The sequence below is a fragment of the Podarcis gaigeae genome (genome assembly GCF_964106915.1).
Source record: "Podarcis gaigeae genome assembly, chromosome: 2".
NCBI lineage: Eukaryota > Metazoa > Chordata > Lepidosauria > Squamata > Lacertidae > Podarcis > Podarcis gaigeae.
Window position 1 is genome coordinate 109,305,215 of NC_139679.1, and position 23,295 is coordinate 109,328,509.

Consider the following 23,295-nt stretch of genomic DNA (forward strand, 5'->3'; position numbering starts at 1 on the left):
TGGGAAAGATGTCCCTTGTTGTGTAAACTAGAGAGAGAAACATGTTTTGCTCTGTGTGTTGAACTTTGGGGTTTCTCTGGAAACTAAATGGGGAAGCAAGATCTAGTGGGATGTTAGAGCTGTGAGCTCCTCCATCCTGTGCTCAGGTTATGTATAGAATATATATGCATATATTCTAAAGATACCAGTCTCTGCTAACCTTCAAATGGAGGTCTGGGAGGAAGGAACCACTGGAATCTCTCACCGCTCAAAGACTGTGCATAACATTGCATATATAAGAAGATAAGAAGAGTTTTCTGGATCGTGGCAACGACCAGTGCAGTATCCTTTTCTCACAGTGGCCATCCAGGCAGGTTATTGTTTCTTTGTGATCCCACCTTCAATGCTGTTTATACCTGCAAATATTTGGGGTAGACATGCTGCTTTGTTTCTGTGCATGTCATATTTCAGTGCACGCCATGTAGCTCCTGCTGAAATTTTGTAACTTTTTATACTGTAAACCTTGCAATTTAATTTCTGTTTTTGTTGTGTGGTGTAGTGGTTAAGAGCGGTGGACTCGTTATCTGGTGAACTGGGTTCTCTTCCCCACTCCTCCACATGCAGCTGCTGGGTGACCTTGGGCTAGTCACACTTCTCTGAAGCCTCTCAGCCTCACTCACCTCACAGAGTGTTTGTTGTGGGGGAGGAAGGAAAGGAGAATGTGAGCCGCTTGGAGACTCCTCCGGGTAGTGATAAAGCGGGATATCAAATACAAACTCTTCTCTTCTACCCCTCTAGATGCCAATACTCTAGATGCAGTATCATTGGGGAAACATTCCAAGACATCAAATGTGTGCGGATGCCCAGGTATAAATCCACCACTAATTTGGAATAATATTTAATCATAACAAATAAATTAAAGAAAGAAGTAAACATCTAGCAATTGGGAAAATGTGAAACTTTTTGGGTGGCTAGGAATTCCGTAATAAAGATGAACATAAACAAATCCTATTTACTGATGTCAAATGTACCACTGAAGGTGAGCGAAACTTTACTTCAAAAAATAGGAAGAACTATTCAAATTTTTATGAGCAGGGACCATAAAGAAGGCTGATCGCCGAAGAATTGATGCTTTTGAATTATGGTGCTGGAGGAGACTCTTGAGAGTCCCATGGACTGCAAAAAGATCAAACCTCTCCATTCTGAAGGAAATCAGCCCTGAGTGCTCACTGGAAGGACAGATCCTGAAGCTGAGGCTCCAATAATTTGACCACCTCATGAGAAGAGAGGACTCCCTGGAAAAGACCCTGATGTTGGGAAAGATGGAGGGCACAAGGAGAAGGGGACGACAGAGGACAAGATGGTTGGACAGTGTTCTCGAAACTACCAGCATGAGTGTGACCAAACTGCGGGAGGCAGTGGAAGACAGGAGTGCCTGGAGTGCTCTGGTCTATGGGGTCACGAAGAGTCGGACACAACTAAACGACAACAACAACAAGAAGCCCAGAGTAGCAGCAAAAATACTCAACCAAAAGGGGTTTAGCTTTTCCTAATGGAAAACGTTTTTAACCATGCTGCAATCTAAAATATTGGTTTACAAATTCTAGAGTATCAGAAGTGGAAGAAGCTGGCCTGCCCTCTGCAATTAGAGAAAACCCACCCCTTGGTGTACTGTGGCAGTGAAAACCTCTTGACAATAATCATAAATGCAATCTCTAAAAATATTTATTCAATATAGAGAAAATTTAGGAGCACATCAAGAACATGAGAGCCTACTGGATCAGGTGAGGCCCATATAGTCGTCTCACAGATGCCTGCGGAAAACTAGCAAGTACAAGAGCACTCTATCCTCCTGCAACTTCTAGAAACTGGTATTGACAGAGGATGTAGAAAATAGTCATCGTGACTAGTAGCCAATGATAGCTTTAAAAGAGGGTTGGAGAAAAGCATGGAGGACAAGGCTTTATAGGTTGGTGGCAATCACTGCCTCCTGTGGGAGCAAACGCCAAAATTTATATATGCACTTTGGGGAGAAATAATTTATCTTTCGACAGTCAGCTTTGTTTGAGGTCCACAAGTTCTGGTGTGATGGGAGAGAGAGAAAAGGGGGCATGAGCTAGATATGAGATGAATGTCCTGCTGCAGCACTACCATCTCCTGTCAGCTGTGGTGCCTATGTATCATAGTAATCTGTGAATAAAATATTTTGGTAGAAACAGAAACCTGAATTTGAGTACTCTGTCAAGAAGCAAGGGCCAGAACAGAAAGAAAGATAGATTCATTTATTTTCAACATCTCCACCCCACCTTTCTATAACAATTTCAATAAAACAATATTACAGCATCATAAGACTGCAGTAATCATAACAGCAATAAAACATTCACAAAAGAAACATTCCTTAATATACGACCTAGAAAAGTGACATATTCCCACAGGAAGGGGAATCATACAGATGATTAATGAGAGATTTTATTATTATTAAAAGGTAGGAGCTATTGGGATTCTCTTCAATACCCTTCCAAGAGCTTTGTGTACCTCTTTGTTCCTCAGGGTGTAGATTAGTGGATTTAGCATGGTGGTGACAAATGTATAGAAAAGGGAGACCATCTTTTCCTGGTCACGGGAGTAGCCGGATCGGGGCTGGAGGTAACTGAAAATGGCTGACCCGTAAAAGAGTGACACCACGATCAAGTGGGAAGCACAGGTGTTGAAGGCCTTCTGCCTGCCTTTGGCTGAACGGATCCGTAACACAGCTGCCACAATGTAGGCATAAGAGATGGTGATCAGGCCCACTGGTAACAGAAGAATGGCCACAGTGCCAAAAAAGAGGACAACCTCATTGAGTGAGGTGTCCCCACAGGCCAATTTCATAAAGGCAGGCACCTCACAGAAAAAATGGTCTATTCGGTTCTCTCCGCATCGTGGAATCCTAAATGTCAACACGGTCTGCACTAGTGAATTGCTGAAGCCACTAACCCAGGAGATGGCAGCCATTGTGAAACATACAGAATGGTTCATAATGGTAGTGTAGCGCAGCGGATGGCAGACTGCAGCATATCGGTCATACGCCATAAAAGCCAAAAGGACACATTCTGTGGAGCCCAAGGCAAGGAAGATGTAGAGCTGGGCCACACAGGCACCATAACTGATGGTCTTGCTTTTCCTCCAAAAGTTCACCAGCATCAGTGGGGCCGCACTAGTGGTGAAGCAAAGGTCAAGGATGGAGAGGTTGCAGAGGAAGAAATACATAGGGGTGTGGAGATGGGGGTCCAGTCGTGACACCACAATGATGGTTGTGTTTCCCAGCAGGGTCATCACGTAGCAGATCAGGATAATGGCAAAGAGCAGCATCTCCAAGCGTGGGCGGTCAGCCACTCCCAGTAAGATGAATTCTCCTTGGTAGCTTTGGTTGCCTTCTTCCCATGATGCTTCCCTGTACATCATCTGTAACATCAAGGAGACCTTAATGAATCACAGACAACCAGCAAATGGAAGCAATAGTTATTTGGCTGGGAGATTGTGCTTTCTCCAAGAATCATAATTTGCATGCCACCTTTCTATATTGCTATGCACAAGGCGGTTTACAAGCTGAAGAAACCACAAAATAGACAGCAAAGATCACACACCTAATAACGATCTGATCCAATGCAAAGAAGCCATAATAAAAACGTAATTTTAAAATAAACAATTTACATCTAATAAAGCAATATTCAATAAGTAAACAGCAAACTTAAATATCAGCAAATAATAATTAAATAGTTTTCATTTAACAATTACAGTGGTACCTCTGGTTACAAACTTAATTCGTTCCAGAAGTCCGTTCTTAACCTAAAACCATTCTTAACATGAGGTACCACTTTAGCTAATGGGGCCTCCCGCTTGTGCCGCACCGCTGGTGCGCGATTTCTGTTTTCATCCTGAGGTAAAGTTCTTAACCCGAGGTGGTACTACTGGCTTAGTGGAGTCTGTAACCTGAAGTGTTTGTAACCCAAGGTGTTTGTAACCCGAGGTACCACTGTATAATAAAGATTTACTAAACTATAATCAATAAAAATAATGGCAACTCACAATGCATGAAAGACCAGAAAACCATATGAAAGGATCAAATTGAGAAACAAGGACACACAACTTTTAAAATTATTGGCTTTTAATAGATGGTCCTGTGGGTCCTACTCTACAATTCGATGAATCTATGAGCCCTCACTAGTGTTCAATTTCATTCAACAGAGTTTTCCTCCACGCATGTTGGAATCACCTTCCAGCTTCTTTCCTCACCCTTGATTCTAGAGCAGGGCAGTCCAACTTTTCATACCAAGAATTTCGACACAGAACCCACAAGCTGCACACTGCCTTGTCATGGAGGGCAGGGGAGCGAGGCCAAGATTTGAGGGGGTCCCTCCTGCTGCTTTCCCAAAGCCAGAGAAGCGAGGGCTGGGCTTTGGGAAGGAGGCACGATGCTCTGACGGCATCCTTGAACCTTCCCACCTTCTTCCTAAAGCTGCAAAAGCACTAATTGGGCTTTGGGAAGGAGGCAGGGGGACCCTAAGACCCTGTCAGACCCCTCGCTCCGCCTTTGCAAAGCCCAGCAACTCACTTATCCAGCTTTGGGAAGGCGAGGGCTGCAGGTGGTGGGCAGCATACGGTGCTGAGGGCCGCCAAAAAAGGCCTTGAGGGCCGTGTGTTGGACCACTCTCTTCTAGAGTATACTAGGGATCCAAGCGAGAACCACAAAGTGGGAGAGGGTGCTCAGCAGCGATTGTGTCATCCTTTAGAAGACATCTGAAGGCAGTCCTATATAGGGAAGTTTTTTAAATATTTAATTTTTTATTATGTTTTTATATATGTTAGAAGTGGCTTGGTCAGCCCAGTCAGATGACCAGGATATAAATAGTAAAACTGTTGTTGTTGTTGTTGTTGTTGAATACAACACCTCTATTTTCACTGGAGAAATGCTGGAGGGTACATGAAAGGGACCACATGCAGTGATATTTATGTTGTGATCTTTAATAAATGTACCCACAACCCAGAGATTGAGTCTCATGCTCCACTGAGAGCATTCTCCTCCAACTACTGCTATTCAACACTTTCCCGTCCTCAAAACTGGATATTGCCTATGCTTTGAAAATTCAAGTACGGGAGCTGCATTGATTTAGGGAGGATAAAGTGTGGGACAGCAACAGTTGGGGAACAATGCATGGATGTAGAGGAATTGATGGAGGCACAAGTAGTTCACATTCCACATTAAGCCAAGGTATGGGTGGACCCTTAATTATGTTTCTTCCTGTTGTAACAATTGTAAAGTGCTGTGGTAGATGCTGTGTGATTTTTAATTGCATTTTCACTGTTTAGATTTCTGGCGTTCTATTTTGTTGTGTTACAAATTGCATTCCATGGAATAAAAATACAATTATCCATATACAATATCTATTTGTATATCCATATACCATATTCATTTATATTTATGCAAAATTCATATTTAATACGAGCAACCCCACAGAGCACCTGAATGATCCGCACACCACACTTTGAGATCCTCTGTTCTTATGGATTATGTTACTGGTTAAAAAACCCAAGAGATCAAGGGGAGACAACCGTCTGTATTGCTAGTCCTACTCAAAGTAGACCCACTGATGAATTTCAGTGGCTCTGAGTAGAACGTAGTTGTCTGCAACCCAATTTGACAGTTTATGGGGGCAAGAAAGCTGTGGGGTTTTGTTTTTCCCCTCACATACGTTTAAAGAAGATTGGAAAATATTTATTGAATACCGTATTTTTCGTTCTATAGGACGCACTGGACCATAGGAGGGGGAGAACAGAAAAAAAAAATCTTGTTCTCCCCCTCTAAAACAAGGTGTGCTAAGGTGCATTCACCCAAAGCCTCCAGAGCGCAGCGGGAGTTACCGCTGTGCTCTGGAGCCTTCAGGTAGCTACTTTGGAAGCCTGGAGAGCAAGAGGGGTCGGTGCGCACTGACCCCTCTCGCTCTCCAGGCTTCAGTGAAGGTAACCCGAAGCCTTTGGAGCGTAGCGGGAGTTCCCACTGGGCTCTGGAGCCTTCAGGTTCCTTTCGGCCTGCTCTTTAGGGCTGGCAGTGGGGGGAATAAAAAGAGAGAGACAAAACAATTCAGTGCCAGTAATTATTGGGAAAGGGACTGAAAATAAAGGAGCATGGTGATGATTTAACTAGTGAATCACTTCCTATAAAACACCTCAAAGTGATTTAATATGACATGGATTAATATGCCAAGTTTTCAACCCATGGACTTCCTATGGGCTTATTTGGGTTTTATTATGTCTTTTTTAATGTGTTGTTTTTGTGTGTGGGTGTTTTTGGCTTATTATGTATTTTGTATTCTCATTTTGTGTTCTTATGTTGTGAACTGCCCCAGGATCTTTGGATGAAGGGCAGTATAAAAATTCAACAAACAGCAATAATAATAAATACTGAAAACTGTGTTTTGCTCTGGTTTCCGACTCTCGCACAGTTCTGTAGAACTGAAAGAGGTGCAGAAAAAGACAAATGGAAACAATACAGTCAAGGAAGAGAGCAACTTCAAAGAAGGAATGTATAAGGAAGTTGTGGGGTGGGGGAGCTCAGAAAGAAAAATCAACCGAGGACACTTCTAGATGGGTGTGTTATTGCATGTGTCTTCTGCAACATGTTAATGACACAGTAACAGTGAATTAAAGGGGCCCCTGACCATTAGGTCCAGTCGTGACTGACTCTGGGGTTGCGGCGCTCATCTTGCTTTATTGGCCGAGGGAGCCGGCGTACAGCTTCCGTGTCATGTGGCCAGCATGACTAAGCCACTTCTGGCGAACCAGAGCAGCGCACAGAAACACCGTTTACCTTCCCAACGGAACAGTACCTATTTATCTACTTGCACTTTGACGTGCTTCCGAACTGCTAGGTTGGCAGGAGCAGGGACTGAGCAACGGGAGCTCACCCCATCACAGGGATTTGAACCGCCGACCTTCTGATCGGCAAGTCCTAGGCTCTATAGTTTAACCCACAGCGCCACCTGCATCCCCCCAACAGTGAATTAGTAATGGATTTATCCTGCTTTAGGGCTTGTCCACGCTTCCTCTTGCTCCCCTGCTTTCCCCTGGGGAAAACTGCTCTATCTAGGCAACGGACAAGCGGAAGTGTCAACGAGCCCTCAGTTCTGCGACACTTCCCCAACGCTAGCGTGTTATTGCTGTACAGATGCAGCAGGACAAAAATAATATGGAAACGCTGTGGTATAAAAAGTTACAGGGTTTCAGCAGCATGTTACAGCTTGTGCACTGCTTGGAAATGAAATAGTATGACTATCCGAAATCTTCTGCAGGCGCAAACTGTATTAAAAGTGGGGTTGAGTGTGACCGCTCAGAGAGCACCATGAGGGCAAATCAGAACAAATATGCATTAAAGAGTGTTTCTGGGGAGGCAGCTGCAAAGGCCTGTTGGCACAAAATTTTGCAAAACCACAAGGACTAGGAACTTCCGGCAGGAGTAAATAAAGCAAATTACAGTACTCACCTCTGCATGAAGGAAAAGGCTGCTTCCCATAGATCGAAAACATAAACTAAACGCCACTTAATCTCAGCTCTCCTTTTCATCTCACGTATATCGGTACTCTAGTACAAAGTTATTGTTCTTTTACTGGGTCGGCCCCTTCCTAACCTCACTTCTGTCTTCGTAACAATCGCCTTCCCTTCTTCCAGTTCTTTTCTCGTGTGAGGACTAAGGATACAACTTTTGCTTCTATTCCAGGGATGAATCCGTATTTGTCCTCCTACTTGTAGGAAACTAGCGCAGTCAGCTTGTCTCGGGGCTTCGCTCCCATCAACAGATGCTTTTATGGTTCGGAAGCTATGGCCAGAGATCACAGGCTGTGGCAGAAGTTGGCTTGAGGGAGAAGCTGGCAACATGGAAGAAGAAAGTCAAGCAAAGAGAAGCAGACAGGTGTGGAGAGGTACAAAGAGGCAGGTGGGCAGGCAGGCAGACAGATAGATAGATGATGTGGAATGTGAAGAAAGGAAATGCTATGTTCGCAGGAAAGAGTCCAAGGATTATAGACTATAATGAATTAAATGTCAATGTCTTTACTTGTGACAGAAAAAAGAGGTGAGAGAAAGGAGTTGAATGCAGTTAGAAGTTAGATGGGAGGTAGCGTCCATTCTTTGTGTGTGTGTTTGTGGTGGGAAAGGGAGAGAGTAAGATCAGGAGAATGGAAACAGATACGAATATAGACTATCAGAAAGGTTGGAAGGATAGTTGTTGAGCCTCAAAGATTAAATAAAAGGGAGAAGCAGGATCTTCCCTCTCCCCACAACTTGTCTTCTTCACCCCAGCATCATTGCTATTCTGGCTGAGAATTGCACCCCACCTACATGTACCTAGAGACCTCCCCCCGCTTCAGCCTACTTCTTGCAGGGCATTGAAGGGGAAGGGAGCTGGCTTTATGGGGATCTTACTGAAGAAGGGGCTGTTGTTGCTGCGTCTCCAGAATCTAATGGACAATGCAAGGAAGTTTCCTGCACATCACGGAGCCTCAGGGAATCAAACTTCAAGCTGAACAATTAGAGGCAGACTCCCTATTAAGACATGCAGTCCCAAAGGCCAGCTGCCACTCGCATGACATCCTCAGGGAAGGCGACTTTCGTCAGAGTTCTTTCGTCATTTGCAGAAGTACTTCAAACTGCTATAATTGTGCCAAAGTTGTGAATCTTGTGTTGCAAGTTCGGCAAAGTTATTAACTGTTAGTTTATTGATTCTTCATTTGGACCCTTTATGTTCTTCTTCCTTGATGCTGCTTTTTGGTTTGGCGACTGTTGGTGGCAATCCAGCCAGATGGGCGGGGTAGAAATAAAATACTACTACTACTACTACTACTAATAATAATAATAATAATACTATTGTTTTCTGCTATTTGTAATGCTTGTTTTCATAGTTCATAAGGTGCTTTGAGCTGCTGCTTTTGGGAAGGGGAAAGTGGATCTGATTTGCTCCTGTGGTCTATACAGTAGATTACTAATTTTTAAAAATCCTGTCTGATTCTGTAGGAAACTGTAGCTCTGTGAGGAGAACAGGGGTTTTCTAATAACTTTCAGCACCATAAACTTAGGGTTGCCACACGTCCAAAATTTCCTGGACACAGTCAGTATTCAGTACTTGTAAACAGCGTCGGGGTGGAAAATCACTGAAATGTCTGGGAGAATCTGGATGTGTGGCAGCCCATGTTGGTAGTGTAGATTTTGGCGATTTTCTTTTTTTTTTTAAGATTTGGCAAAAAAAGGGGGGGGTGTTGAAATATGGCAGCCTGACTTAAACTACAGCACCCAGCATTCTTTGAGTAAGCCATGGCTGTTTAAAGTGGTATTAAAGGTAAAGGGACTCTTGACTGTTAAGTCCAGTTGCAGACGACTCTGGGGCTGCAACGCTCATCGACCCCTCTTGCTCTCCTGGCTTCAGCGAAAGCAATGCAAAGCCTCCGGAGCGCAGTGGGAGCACCGGGTCCAGATGGTTTAACTGCAAAGTATTATAAAAAATTAAGTGAACAATTGGTAAACCCACTGAAAGATGTTATGAATGAGATTTTAAATACAGGTGAAATCCCAGAAACATGGAAAAAGGCTTATATTACAGTAATCCCAAAACAAGATTCAGATTTGCTGCAAATTAAAAATTATAGGCCTATCTCATTGTTAAACAATGATTATAAATTATTTGCAAACATTTTAGCTAGCAAAAAATATTAAATGAGTATGTACATCAAGATCAGACAGGATTTTTTCCAGGTAGGCAAATGAAAGAGAATATAAGAAATATCCTGAATGAAATAGAATATCTGGAGGTCAAAAATGAAAAGAAAGCAGCAATGATGTTTATAGATGCCGAAAAAGCCTTTGACAATGTTTCTTGGAATTTTATGACAAAATTACTTGAAGAAATTAATTGTGGATCCATATTTTTAAAAGGAATACAAGCAATATATTCAGAACAAAAAGCTAAATTAATTGTAAATCAGGTGATAATGGATGACTGTAAGATACAAAAAGGAACTAGACAAGGATGTCCACTATCACTGCTGTTATTCATTCTGGTTCTGGAGGTACTTACTAGAAACATAAGAGCAGATAAAGAGATCACTGGGATAATAACTGGGAAAAGTGAGTTTAAATTGAAAGCATATGCTGATGATTTAGTGATTACAGTGTAAGATCCAAAAAACTCTCCCCAGAGTTGTAGAAAAAATTCAAAAATTTGGGGAAGTGGCAGGATTTAAATTAAATAGAAACAAAAGTTATTAGTAAAAAATCTGAAGGAAGGAGAGAAAAAAGAGTTGGAGCAAAGTATTGAGATAGAAGCCATAAAAAAGTAAAATATCTAGGGATATGGCTAACTGCAAAAAATATATGCATTTATAAAGATAATTATGAAAAAGTGTGGCTTGAGATAAAAATAAATTTAGAAATATGGAGTAGAATGAACCTCTCCCTACTAGGAAAAATTGAAGTGGTAAAAATGACTGTTTTGCCAAGAATGCTCTTTTTTTTCCAGACAGTCCCAGTAATGGTGAAAGATGATTGGCTCAAAAGATGGTAGAAGGAAATTTCCAAGTTTATTGGGGGCGTGCGGGCGCAAAAGGCCAAGGATTAAACATAAAATACTTACAGACACAAAAGAAAGAGGCAGTTTTGCCCTCCCAGACCTTAAATTGTATTATGAGGCTGCATGTTTGGTATGGATCAGGGACTGGATAAAACTGGAAAAGTAAGAAGCATTGGACTTAGAAGGCCATGATAACAGATTTGGATGGTGTCAGGGAACTGCCATCGCAGCTAGCAGAGGAGGCGAGGCTCAACAGCGATGCTGGAGAGGGGCCAAGCAGGGAGAGAGGCAGGTCCCCGGCTGGGGAAGATAATCAGTGCTACACCAGGGATAGAGGGGGGGCCGATGGGGGAAGCGGAGAGGAGGCTCCAGGACTCTTCACAGGAGACCAGCGAGGAGAGCACAGGTCCTCCGCTGCCTACACCCACCCTGCGCAGAAGACTTTTGCGCAGGGAAAGTAGGCGGTGACTTGGCGTCAAAGAGCTTCTTTGCTGGAAGAGGTTCAAGAAACACCCACTGACGGATTCTGCCAGCGACTGAACAGCCACGGAGTGGAGGGCTGTCCAGAGAGAAACGGCTTAACCAGGCAAACTAGCCCGGAGAGGCGGTAACTTACACACAAGCAACCCTTAAAGCCATTACAGCAATCCGTCAGTCCCTGAAGTTGCTTGTGCACAGCGACAGGCAGGGGAGCATAATGAGTCAGACCGGAGAAGCCGGCGGCGCGGAGCGAGCAGCTGGAGTGCAGAATCTGGTGGAGAGGAACCGAGATTTAGAACAGCATGTGGCTCTGCTGACGGTGAGGCTGGAAGAACGGAGGGCTCAGGATGCCAAGGTCAGACCCACCCCCATCGCAAGGAAGGTACCGGGGCTAGTGCACAAGTTTGGGGGGAAGCCCCAGGACTACAACGCGTTCCGAATGGAAATAGAGTACGCTTTGGAACTGCAGCATGATGACTTTGTGGATGATGGGGAGAGGGTGGCCTACATTGTGGGGCATCTGGAGGATGGAGCGCGGGAATCGATCAGGCCCCTAATGGCAACGCAAAATGCCGCCTTGAAAGACGTCAGGAAATTTTTTCAGGCAATGAATGCAATGTTTTCAAGCGAACTGTGGTTCGACGGCAATTGATGGGGTGCAAGCAGGGGAACCAATCTGTTAGAGAGTACTGGTCGTGCTTTGTGATGTTAATCCACCGGCTTGGGTGGGATCTGGACGCTGAACCCATTCAGATGTTGTTTGAGGAGGGGTTGTCCCCAACGGTCAAGGATGAGCTTTCCCGCGTGCCCGCCCGCAGTCGATGGACCAGCTGACCAAGGCTGTGCTTGCAATTGGAGCAAGACAGGAAGCCCAGGCTCAGGAGAAGAGCAGAGGGAGCGGGGAACGTTACCATGACTACCGCATTCCTGAAATACCGAGGCAGCCTTTCCAGCCGGCTGAGCCAATGGAAATAGATGGCGCGCGTACGCGCGAGGTTTCAAACACCACTGAAGGGCGCAAGAGGGAGGGAAAGGATTGGAAAACCCACAAGAAGTGTTTCCTCTGCCAACGGCCAGGACATTTTGCCAGGGTCTGCCCTCTAAGAAAGGCCTTGCAAGGGATGGTGGGAGCTGCTGGCTGTGAGGGGGAGGGGAAAATGGAGCAGGCCCAGGGAAACGACCAAGCTTGGCTGCCAATCAGCGGGGGCAGCAGCCAAGCCAACAACCAATAGAAGTGCCCCAACCAGACCCTCCCAGGGCAGCCATAGCCATAGAAGTGGTGCTAGAACTCCCAAATGGGCACCCAGTGAAGGTGAAGGGGCTGCTGGATTCAGGCAGTTCCTGCAATTTCTTCAGCAAGAGTTTTGCTATGGAACACCAACTCCACCTGCTGCCTCTGGATTTCCCCTTGCAGGTGACAACCATAGACAGCAGGGAACTTCTGGGAGGGGAGGTGACGCACCAGACCCCAACAATGAGAATGAGGGTGTCCAGGCACACAGAGACCATTGCCTTTCACGTAGCCACACTGTCAGGACCCCCAATAATACTGGGAATGAGCTGGCTGGCACTGCATGATCCAGTAGTGGCATGGCACCAGCGGTCAGTCACCTTTGGGTCAGCTTACTGCTTGGAACACTGCATGGGGGGTGAGACCCCTAGGATGACAGTGGCCAGGGTGGCTGGAATGGCTGTGGAGCCAAAGGGGAAGGTGCCACCCCAATATGCTGACCTGCAGGAGGTCTTCAGCGAGAAGGAGGCAGATAGACTACCCCCCCATAGGCCCTTTGACTGCCAATTCAACCTACTCCCAGGGGCTCAGTTGCCAGTGGGTAAACTGTATGCCATGTCGGACAGGGAGATGCAGGAGTTGCGGGAATTTATTGACAAGAACCTGAAAAGAGGTTTCATAAGAGAATCAAGGGCGGTGGGGGGGCAGTCCGGTGTTCTTTGTGGACAAAAAGGACACTAATCAGCCCAGATTAGTCGTAGATTTTAGGACCTTGAACCTGGTATCAGAACCCGTGACCTTCCCAATGCCCAGGATTGACGATATTTTAACACGGGTGAGGTAGGGGAAAATTTTTACCAAGCTGGACCTCAGGGGAGCATACAATTTGATCAGGATGAGGGAGGGGGACGAATGGAAAACCACCATGTTCACCCCACTGGGAGCCTTTGAGTACTTAGTTATTCCCTTTGGATTACAGTCGGGCTCCGCCAGTTTTCAAGCTTTCATGCACCACGTGTTGGGTTCCCTGCTGTACAAAAACTGCGTAGCCTTCTTGGACGACGTCTTAATCTATTCTGACAATGAGAAGCAACATGTCAAAGACGTCAGGGAAGTGCTAAAGAGACTGCAGAAGCACCAGTTGTGGGTCAAGCTGGAAAAATGCCAATTTCACACAAGGGAGGTCGAGTTTCTGGGGTACAAGTTGTCAGACAAGGGCCTAGCTATGGACCCCAGCAAGGTGCAGGCGGTACTGGAATGGAAGGCCCCCAGGACCCGGAAGGACGTGCAGAGGTTCCTAGGGTTCAGCAACTTCTACAGGAAGTTCATCAAGAACTTTGCCCATTTAACAGCACCCATCACAGACTGTCTCAGTAGCAAAAAGAAGTTCGTCTGGAGCCCAGCAATACTTTGAAAGCCTGAAAAAAGTGTTCGCATCGGAAGAACAGCTCCTGCACGTGGATCTGGAAAAACCCATGAGGCTAGAGACCGACGCGTCAGACCGGGCCATAGGAGCCATGCTTTTGCAGCCAGGAACCCAGCAAGACTGGAGGCCGTGCGCCTTTTTCTCGAGGAAGCTGAACAAGTCGGAGCAGAACTACACGGTGTATGACCGCGAACTGCTAGCTATCTATGCAGCGTTTCGCCGATGGAGACATCTGTTAATAGGGGCGCAGCACAAGATCCAGGTTTGCACAGATCACAAGAACTTGGAGTACTGGAGAACTGCGTGAGTACTCAACCAGAGACAGATTCGATGGGCACAAGAGTTCTCCAAGTTTTTCTTCGAGATCTGGTATGTGCCGGGAGAGGAGAATGTTAGAGCCGATGCTCTCTCCCGGAAGCCGGAGTACATGGAAGGAGAGGGACCGCCGGAAGCCCGACACATGTTCCCCGAGGACGGATGGGTGTGTGGGGGAGTGCTGGTTGGGAAACGAGAACTAGCCGGTCTCACTAGGGACGACGAGTTCGCCCAAACTAAAATCAGGGAACTACGGGAAGGAAGGGAAAACCATGGAGAGTTTGAGGAAAAGGAAGGGGTACTGTACTATAAGGGAGCACTGTACGTACCGGGGGAGACCTTGAGGGGAAGGGTACTCAAACAACTCCACGACAATCCAACAGCGGGGCACTTTGGTCAGCACAAGACCATGCTGCTTGTCACCAGGCAGTTCTGGTGGCCAAGGGTAAGGGAAGATGTATGGGAGTACGTACGGGGGTGCGACCGCTGCCAGAGGGCAAAGGGGGAGAGGGCGGCCCCTGCAGGGTTACTGGAACCCTTACCCACGCCGGGAAGACCCTGGGAGGTGGTGTCCATAGATTTTATGACAGATTTGCCCAAATCAAGGGGGAAGACGGCAGTCATGGTAGTAGTTGATCTACTGACAAAAATGTGCCATTTCATAGCTTGCTCACATGCCGTGACAGCAGATTAACCGGCCAGATTGTTTGTGGATCACATCTTCAGGTTGCATGGGGCTCCCTCGAGGGTCATCTCAGATCGCGGGAAACAATTTACTTCAAGGTTCTGGAGGAAGCTCATGAGCTTGCTGTAGGTCGAGGTGGGCTTCTTGACAGCAAGACACCCGGAAACCAATGGGCAAGCGGAACGAGCGAACAGTATACTCCAGCAATACCTACGCTGCTACATAAGCGAGAGACAGAACAATTGGGTAGAGAAACTAGCGCTGGCTGAATTTGTGTACAATAATGCTGAACACGTGTCCACGGGAATGAGCCTGTTCATGGCCAATTATGGGTGTCACCCCAGGGCCTTCCCGGGGAGGGGGGAGGAAGGGTGGAGCGTACCTGCGGCAGAGCAGTTTGTGGAAGAAATGGAGGCCTTGCACCAGCAACTCCAGATGAATTTGGAGAGGGCCAAGGAAATCTACAAGAGGCAGGCAGACAAGCACCGTCGGGAAGGGGAGACCATACGGGTGGGAGACCGGGTGTGGTTGTCAACCCGAGGGTTACCCTTTAAGGGAGGGTGCAAGAAGTTGCAGCCGAGGCGGCTGGGACCTTTTGAGGCGATTCAGCAGGTGAACCCCGTGGCATTCAGGCTCAAGCTGCCTGACAGCATGAAGTTACACCCGGTGTTCCATAGGTCCCTACTCTCTCCGTACAGGGAGGGACGGGAATTCCCGGGACGGGAGGGAGAAGTCACCACACACCCGCAAGTAGAGGAGAGGGAACACTACAACCAAGCCACGGAAATACTCGATTCCAGGTGGCGAGGGCGCAAGGTAGAGTACTTGGTAGCGTGGGAGGGAGAACCCGGGTCAGAAGACACGTGGGTTCCCGTGGAAGCAATCAATGATGGGTATCTAGTGGAAGAGTTCCACAGTCAGTTCCCACACAAACCACAACCACCAGCGAGGTTCTGGGAGGAGCACTTCGGCACCACTGACGACGAGGAGTTTGAGGGTTTTCCTGCCTCCGAAGAAGAGGGAGGAGAAGCGTCGGGGGGGAGGATTCAGACTGGGAGGCCCACCCCGCAGGGTGGGAAGCGGGTGGGAAGCGGGGTTTGAATCCTCTGAGGATGGCGACAGCTCCTTCCGGGGATTCCCTGCATCGTCGGCCGAGGACAGGGACAAAGTTGGATCCAAAGGTCGGGCCGGGGGTGGAGGGGGTTCTGGGGGGGAGATGGATGTCAGGGAACTGCCATCGCAGCTAGCAGAGGAGGCGAGGCTCAACAGCGATGCTGGAGAGGGGCCAAGCAGGGAGAGAGGCAGGTCCCCGGCTGGGGAAGATAATCAGCGCTACACCAGGGATAGAGGGGGGCCGATGGGGGAAGCGGAGAGGAGGCTCCAGGAAAGTAGGCGGCGACTTGGCATCAAAGAGCTTCTTTGCTGGAAGAGGTTCAAGAAACGCCCACTGACGGATTCTGCCAGCGACTGAACAGCCACAGAGTGGAGGGCTGTCCAGAGAGAAATGGCTTAACCAGGCAAACTAGCCCGGAGAGGCGGTAACTTACGCACAAGCAACCCTTAAAGCCATTACAGATGGCATGCATACTTATAGTATGGGAAAGGAAAAGTACATGAAGGATTCTACAATCATATAATTAGGAAATCATTAATGAGGGTCTGGGAGATATATAAAGACTTAATAGAACAAAAGTCACCTTGGTGGCTCTCACCAATTGAAGCTTTGCTGCTCAAGCCACTTGGCAAAAAAGGAAAGTGGCTTACATACAGTGATTTATTAAAAGATCAAGAAGGAAAATGGAAACTAAAAGAGTATGAGGAAACGAGCATCATTTTCAGAGTTGGTTACATTACAGGCAATTACATGAGATGTACAAAGAAGACAAGAAGAAAGAAGAAGAAAGGATTTAGTTACACCACTTCTAGATTTCAAAAGGAAGTCATAGAAGGGAAAGTGAAGTTGCTGAAGGGTGCATATAGTATTCTGTTAGAATGGGAAACAAAAGATGAGGAAGTGAAATCGGTCATGTTCAAATAGGCACAAGATATAGGATATAATATACAATTTGAAGATTGGGAAAAACTGTGGAAAATAGATTAAAATTTACAGACTGTTCTCTTTTGAAAGAAAACTATATGAAAATGATGTATAAGTGGTACATAACACCAGTACAGATAGCAAAAATGTACAAAACCAGGTCAAACATATGTTGGAAATATAAAGAAAAGGAAGGGACCTTTTATCATATGTGGTGGGAATGTAGAGAAATTTTTAAAAATTGGGAAATTATATACAATGAATTGAAGAAAATGTTTAAAATGACATTTGTAAAAAAACCCACAAAAACCAGAAGCATTTTTGTTAGGGATTGTAGGACAAGACCTGCCAAGGAAAATAAAGAATTTATTCATGTATGCTACAAGAGTCTTGATAGCACAAGGATGGAAGAATGAGGAAACCCCGACAAAGGAACAGTGGCAAGAGAAATTGATGAACTATGCAGAATTGGCTAAACTGACATACAAACTGCAAGATATGGACAACTGTGGCTTTAAAGAAGAAAGGGAACTTTTAACCAAGTATTTAAAAAGACAACAAAATGAATTAGACTCCTTGGCAGGTTTTGTATAAACATACACAAATTTATTGATTGATAACAAGGTAGATAGATAATATAAGGACTGATATAATTTTATAATATGTGTTGAGAAATCAGAGAGAGGCGCTGAGGGAAGTCTTGGCGGGGACGGAGGGTTTGGTGGGGAGTGGGGAAAAGGGGGGCGGAATAATGAATATGATATGTCTTGATATATTGTTATGTTGAAATTGTTAATATATTTATTTTTTAAAAAAATAGAAATTTAATTTTAAAAATAAAATGTTCAAAAATGTTCCCCCAAAAATGGTCTTATATTGAAGCAGAGTTTCACTCCTTGCCACCAATCCAGTGAGGAGCTCTTACATTAATCACAATCACTTTTCACACCATGTTTGCAATGGCGGTGAATATGGTAGCTTTGGAAAACTGTATTTTCCTGTTGACTATTTATTCTCAGTATAGGTAAGATAAATAGCTAGCTGAGAGTAAGCCGGCCCGCCACTAAAATCTGGGACACGGTCATTGCATATTTGATTTTCCAACCCCATCCATTTTCTTTCTGTGTCACGTTTTTCAAGACTGAGTTTGGCAGGGACGATCTTGTTTTTTAACTTTTCTTACTTATCTGACAGCTGCTCTGCGAGACATTTTTGGCGGGTGTGTTGAAAGCTATACGAAACAAAGCGACAAACAAATAAATAAGCGTTTTTATTGTTTTTGTCATGCATATTTGTGGGGTTTTTTTATTGTGATCCTCGGATGAAGGGCGGCACTGAAATCTAATAAACACACAAGCAAACAAATAAACCCCAGTTCGGAAAATCCCATCTAGTCTGATCCTATGTGCATTTACTGGGAACCAAAGTGCGCTTGTCGAAGAGCCTTTAATTCCAATGTGCGCGATTCCTGCTGTCAAATTCGAAGACCTCCGTGGATGAAGACGCTCTAGCAGTTTCCCCCTGGATCTTTCTTCTTCACCGCTGTAGACGCACGGGCGCTCTAGGCTGCCGAGCTTGTCTCTCCAGGAAATGAAGTGGGTGTTCCATGCAAGCGCGTGCGGAATCAGCTGCCCGTGGAACCAGCCGCTGCATCAAACCCAGTAAGAGGACGCAGGAGGGAACCTGGGGAGAATCGGGCAGCCTGGCGTCTGCCTGATTTGATTTGCAGAGGTCCGGTTCTGTTCCTGTAGATCTGCTGCTGTAGCCTAAGCGGCTTTAGCGGGGAGTAAGTTCTCACCCTATTTATTTATATATAGGGTGATATAAAAGAAGTCAGAAAGGAAACTGGTCATTTTGGGGGTTTGAGGACTTTCTCCTCTTATTTATTTATATAACCGCAAGATTACCCAAGATGGATTTATCCTAGCTCTAAATCCTTATAAGTTTGCTACAATGGCTTCTTGGAGGAATCCATTTTCAGTTTGCATGATGTACAGTGGTACCTCGGGTTACATATGCTTCAGGTTACATACTCTTCAGGTTACAGACTCTGCTAACCCAGAAATAGTGCTTCAGGTTAAGAACTTTGCTACAGGATGAGAACAGAAATCGTTCTCTGGCGGCAGCAGGAGGCCCCATTGGCTAAAATGGTCTTCAGGTTAAGAACAGTTTCAGGTTGAGAACGGACCTCCGGAACCAATTAAGTACTTAACCCGAGGTACCAATGTATGTTATACAGTGAACGATTGTCCAGATAAATGGAGGAGTTAATGGATGGATGGGACTATATTTAGCTGGGCAGTCACCCAAGAGATACGAGGTACCACAAGCGGCTCCCAAAGCCTTCCTTTCCTAAAGCATTGACATGTGTTTTCACTTGGACTAGCTGATGTTTTCATGACCACGTGTGTGTTTTTCTGCCCTCAGAGTTTCCACTTACTTTGGTCATTATGATACAAGGCAGCTCCTGCTTTGAATCTGAACTTGATTTCTGTCCCGAGTGCGGTACTGTCCTGCCTTTGCCGGGGATCCAGGACAAGGTGACATGCCCCTGTTGCTCTTACTCCATTGATGTGCGAGGTAAGGGCTTTGGTCTCTTCCTGACACATTCTGGGGAGGCCCCAGGCAGACATGTTAGAAATTCCCGAAGGCTGGTGTGGACATCCAAGAGGTGGGCATATGTATAATTGTGGGCTGCATCTCTGCACTCACCCAACTTCAGACGTGGAACCGCTATGTAAATACCTATAACACTTTTAGGAATCTCTCATTAAAAGAGGAATAGCAATTATGCACCCCTCTTGAAAAGCTTTGGGGGAGGGGTCACCAGTTTTTCTTCCACAAAATTTTGGGTATTTTGAGGGGCCTGCAACAGATTTTGCCTGGACCCAAAAAGAATGGGGTCGCTTTCTGTGCTCTCTGATTGGTGAAAGTGTAGAATGGCCTTGTAAATAAACCCACAACAGTTGCTATCTTGCTATTTTAGGGTTGTTATTTTTACTTCTCTGCTAAGAGGCTGATAGGCTGCATTTCTGTGCTGACTGTGGATGAAGGATTGCCTTCTCCCTTCACCACTAGCAGTCTAGCATGGAAACCAAATGTGTATGAATTGCTGCACCCCTCCTTCATCAGCCTGTTGTCTTGAGAAGATGAACCCACTCCTTAAGCAGCCAGCATAAGAATGCAGCAGGCTAACACAGGAGCTGCTGCCTGTATGGAAGTCCCTACACGTGCCTGTTTCGATTTCCTTGACACCTGTGGCTGCCAGGTGAGATATTAAATGGAAGGCTGTTGTAAAGAGTATTAGGAGGGGGTTTTAAGCTTGCATTTTTGAATTCTGTTCTCTGTTCCTCATACGTTTCTTCTCTACACAGTTTTTGAGATGCGAATTGTGCATACATCCGTCACATTCAACAGTGCAGAGTCCACCTCTTTGAAGACGGAGGATGAAGGAAGCGCAGTCAAGGGACCATTGGTAAGTGGATGGGAAAATGAAAGTAGGTGTTATACTGGAATGATTCAGTTGTCTGTAGCAAAGGCCTGCCAATATCTTTGTTCCTTTAACTCAAACGAGGTAGCTCAAAAGTGGTGGGGTGGTATGCAAGTTGTTGTCAGGACAGTGTTGCTGTTCCATGCCTGCAGGTACACTTGTTTACAGTGGGCTATATAAAAGAGTACAGAATTTATAATTTGACCCTGCCAACATTAAACTTTTAGATGCACACTTTTAAAATATGAATTGCGGAGTGTGTGCACAATTTTCTCTTTGAGTTTTGGATTTTCACTGTGGAACTTAAAAACTTAAACAACAGCAACATACCTTGAATCCTGCCCATGAAATCTGGCTGACATGGTTCCCACATCAGGAAGAAAATGTTGGGGGCACAATTGTAATTCCCAGATTTGCAATTTGGGTGCTGAGCTTGGAATTTTAGATGTCTTTATATTCTTTTCCCCAAGCGGGTTCTCTGAATGAAATTCCAAATGGGGAAACCCACTTCCCGGTCTGACTCTATCCTATGTTTCTCCTCTCAGATTGACAGGAAGTGTCCCCAGTGCGGGAACGAGGGCATGGCATACCATACGCGGCAGATGAGGTCTGCGGATGAAGGGCAGACGGTCTTCTACACTTGTGTTCGATGCAAGTAAGGATAGGCTACTAACAGCTTGTTCATGCCTCTCTTGGACACCCTGTTCGCTTTGTCCATGCTTTGCAAAATATGTTTGTTTGTCCCCTATTGGATTATTAGCACCATGAGCTAATCTACCCCAACTGATTTGCCAAGAAACATGTGCTACAAACTTTTATTATGATTGCATCATCCAGCCTGGTTTTGAGACAAAGAACTTGGGTTGCCTTGGTGAATAGTCTCCATTGGGACCTAGATAGATGCATCCCTGTTGGTTCTGCTGGGCTTTGCAGTAGGTTTCAACTCTTCTGAGCTTTTGCAGTAGGTTTCAACTCTTCTGAGCTGCCTCCAAAGGCGAGGAAGTTGCCTTTTCCTGTGTCAGAACATTGGTTCATTTAGTTCAGTGTTGCCTACACCAGGTGTAAGGAATCTCCCCCCCCCCCCCAATATCCATGGCCATTGACCATGCTTGCTAGGGCTGATGAGAGTTGTAGTTCAGCAATGTATGGAGCACCAAAGGTTACCCACACATGGTCTACATTGACTGGTGGCAGCTATCCAGTGTTTCAGACAGGGTATTTGCAGCCCTACCTGGAGAAGTCAGGGATTGAACCTGGACCTTCTCTCTGAACTATGGCCCTTCTGATTCAGCAGGTATCACTTTCCATTCAGCCCCAGCTGGTCTGCAGTGACTGGCATCAGCTCCCCAGAGTCTTTCCCAACACTACATAGAGGTGCAGTGGGTTGAACCTAAGACCTGATGCATGCAGAACAGTCACTCGTATCGCCATGCCACTGTCCTTCCCTAGGATGAATGCTGGAGATACCACTTTATGATGGTTCTCATGTTTCTAGGAGAGTAGTTCTCATAAGATGGTATTGAGGGAAGATCTGCAAAACTCCATGGCTGTTGCCTTTTGAGGGCCTGTGAGAATCCATCTCATCCCTGACTTTTCTCAGTACGGTATCTACATGGACACTACTGGGAGAGGTTGCTCAAGAGTTTTGGAGTGCAGTGCTACAAAACCCCGTTCTCTTTGTCATCCAGTCACCATTCTCTGCGAGTTGCTTCCGTTGGCAAGTTCCATTGGGGAATGGCCTTACAAATACATATGTATTTGTTTTTCACTTCCAGGTTCCAGGAAAAGGAAGATTCTTGATCGGCTTTACCCAAATGTGTGGGGGACACTGTGTCTGAGGAACTTCACTTCCGAGGGTCATTTTTGTCTAGTTACTATGGCCGTGGAGTCCTTTTTGGGTTCCATGGAAACATTCTGTTACTTGAGATGGAGGATTTCGTGCATAGTGTCTGTAGCTCCCCTTGTAACTCTACGCAGAATAAAGCACTTTATGGTTTTCTTTGCGTATGCATCATCTTGTTGGTTTGGTGGTCAATGAGGGAGAGGGGGCTGGGTCCTCACGTGGATTATTTCCTGCCTTCTGTACTTTAACTACCTTTTCATAACACTCTTGATATTTTGTTGGAAACCAACCAGATAGGTGGGGTATAAGAATTATTATTATTATTATTATTATTATTATTATTATTATTACGCCTCAAAATCAAAGTGGTGAAGAGCGGCTTTCCCTCATTGAAAGTTTTATTCTTGGTTATTATGATTCCCATCAGCAGATTGTTACTGAAAGTGCAGAAGCAATGGGCTGCATCTGTTGTTTTTTCAGCAGATACCCAGCCTTTGTCACACTTCATTGCGACCAAGGAAACAGAAGTCAAGGCAGGGTTCTGAAGATGGAAGTATCAGGCTACACAGCTAGAGGTAGGCTCTGGTCAAAATGGCTCCCGCTGAGTTTAGTGGGAGAACGTAATCTGGATCCAATTTGATATATTTGGTTAGTCTGAAGTTCTACTAAAAGTAGAGCTATTGAAATTAATGGATCTGGTCTAGCCTTGTTAATCAGTTTCAGTGAGTCATGGAATCAGAGAATCGAAGAGTTGGAAGGGAACCTGAGCGTCATCTAGTCTAACCCCCTGCAATGCAGGAATCTCAACTAGATCATACATGACAGATGGCCATCCAACCTTTGCTTTAAAATCTCCCAAGGAAGGAGAGCCCACCAGCTCCCTAGGGAGTCTGTTGTACTGTCAACTGTCCACTGAATCTACTCTGATTAAAAATTAGTTGAATACTACCTATATATTTAGCCCCATACCAAAAGTGAACACCTTCGTCTTACATGATACAATAGCAGTAATTTAACAAATGGCGTGATACAATAGCAGGAGGTTTAACAAACTGAAGGACATTGTCCTCTTTCTACGCTCTTCCCGATGGAAACATGCAGATGGGGACAGATATACCCCTGCTTTAAGTCGTTTACATACTGTCTTCTCTTGTATATTATTTACTACAAAGCTTGATATCTAAGCTCTTTAGCCATGAAACACTGGATTACTG

General features: G+C 45.5%; 2 protein-coding genes across 4 annotated transcripts; one reads left to right on the forward strand and one right to left on the reverse strand.

Moving 5' to 3' along the window:
- Nucleotides 1-2,457: 2,457 nt before the first annotated feature.
- LOC310839494 (olfactory receptor 2G3-like) lies at nucleotides 2,458-7,519 on the reverse strand (the record flags this gene model as incomplete). The annotated part of the gene is made up of 2 exons (XM_083728133.1): nucleotides 7,499-7,519; nucleotides 2,458-3,423 (listed from the first exon to the last, which is right to left on the reverse strand). The coding sequence occupies exon 2, from the start codon at nucleotides 3,421-3,423 to the stop codon at nucleotides 2,458-2,460; it is 966 nt and encodes a 321-aa protein (XP_083584259.1). The 5' UTR covers nucleotides 7,499-7,519.
- Nucleotides 7,520-18,317: 10,798 nt separating this feature from the next.
- On the forward strand, nucleotides 18,318-22,242 carry POLR1H (RNA polymerase I subunit H). 3 transcript variants are annotated; one of them, XM_083725443.1, is made up of 5 exons: nucleotides 18,318-18,409; nucleotides 19,176-19,328; nucleotides 20,123-20,223; nucleotides 20,784-20,893; nucleotides 22,014-22,242. In XM_083725443.1, exons 1-5 carry the CDS (start codon nucleotides 18,355-18,357, stop codon nucleotides 22,036-22,038), a joined length of 444 nt encoding a protein of 147 aa, XP_083581569.1. In that variant the 5' UTR covers nucleotides 18,318-18,354; the 3' UTR covers nucleotides 22,039-22,242. The 3 variants fall into 3 exon arrangements, with proteins under 3 accessions (XP_083581569.1, XP_083581570.1, XP_083581571.1); XM_083725444.1 differs by having other exon boundaries at nucleotides 18,348-18,534; XM_083725445.1 differs by having other exon boundaries at nucleotides 18,371-18,495.
- The last annotated feature ends 1,053 nt before the right edge of the window (nucleotides 22,243-23,295 follow it).

What these genes read in the sequence shown, in the direction of transcription:
- POLR1H (XM_083725443.1), top strand. Translation starts at nt 18,355, where the DNA reads ATGCAAGCGCGTGCGGAATCAGCTGCCCGTGGAACCAGCCGCTGCATC. An exon ending in CAGCCGCTGCATCAAACCCA is followed by an intron (nt 18,410 to 19,175) that starts GTAAGAGGACGC and finishes TTCTGCCCTCAG; the next exon opens with AGTTTCCACTTACTTTGGTC. An exon ending in GCGCAGTCAAGGGACCATTG is followed by an intron (nt 20,224 to 20,783) that starts GTAAGTGGATGG and finishes TTCTCCTCTCAG; the next exon opens with ATTGACAGGAAGTGTCCCCA.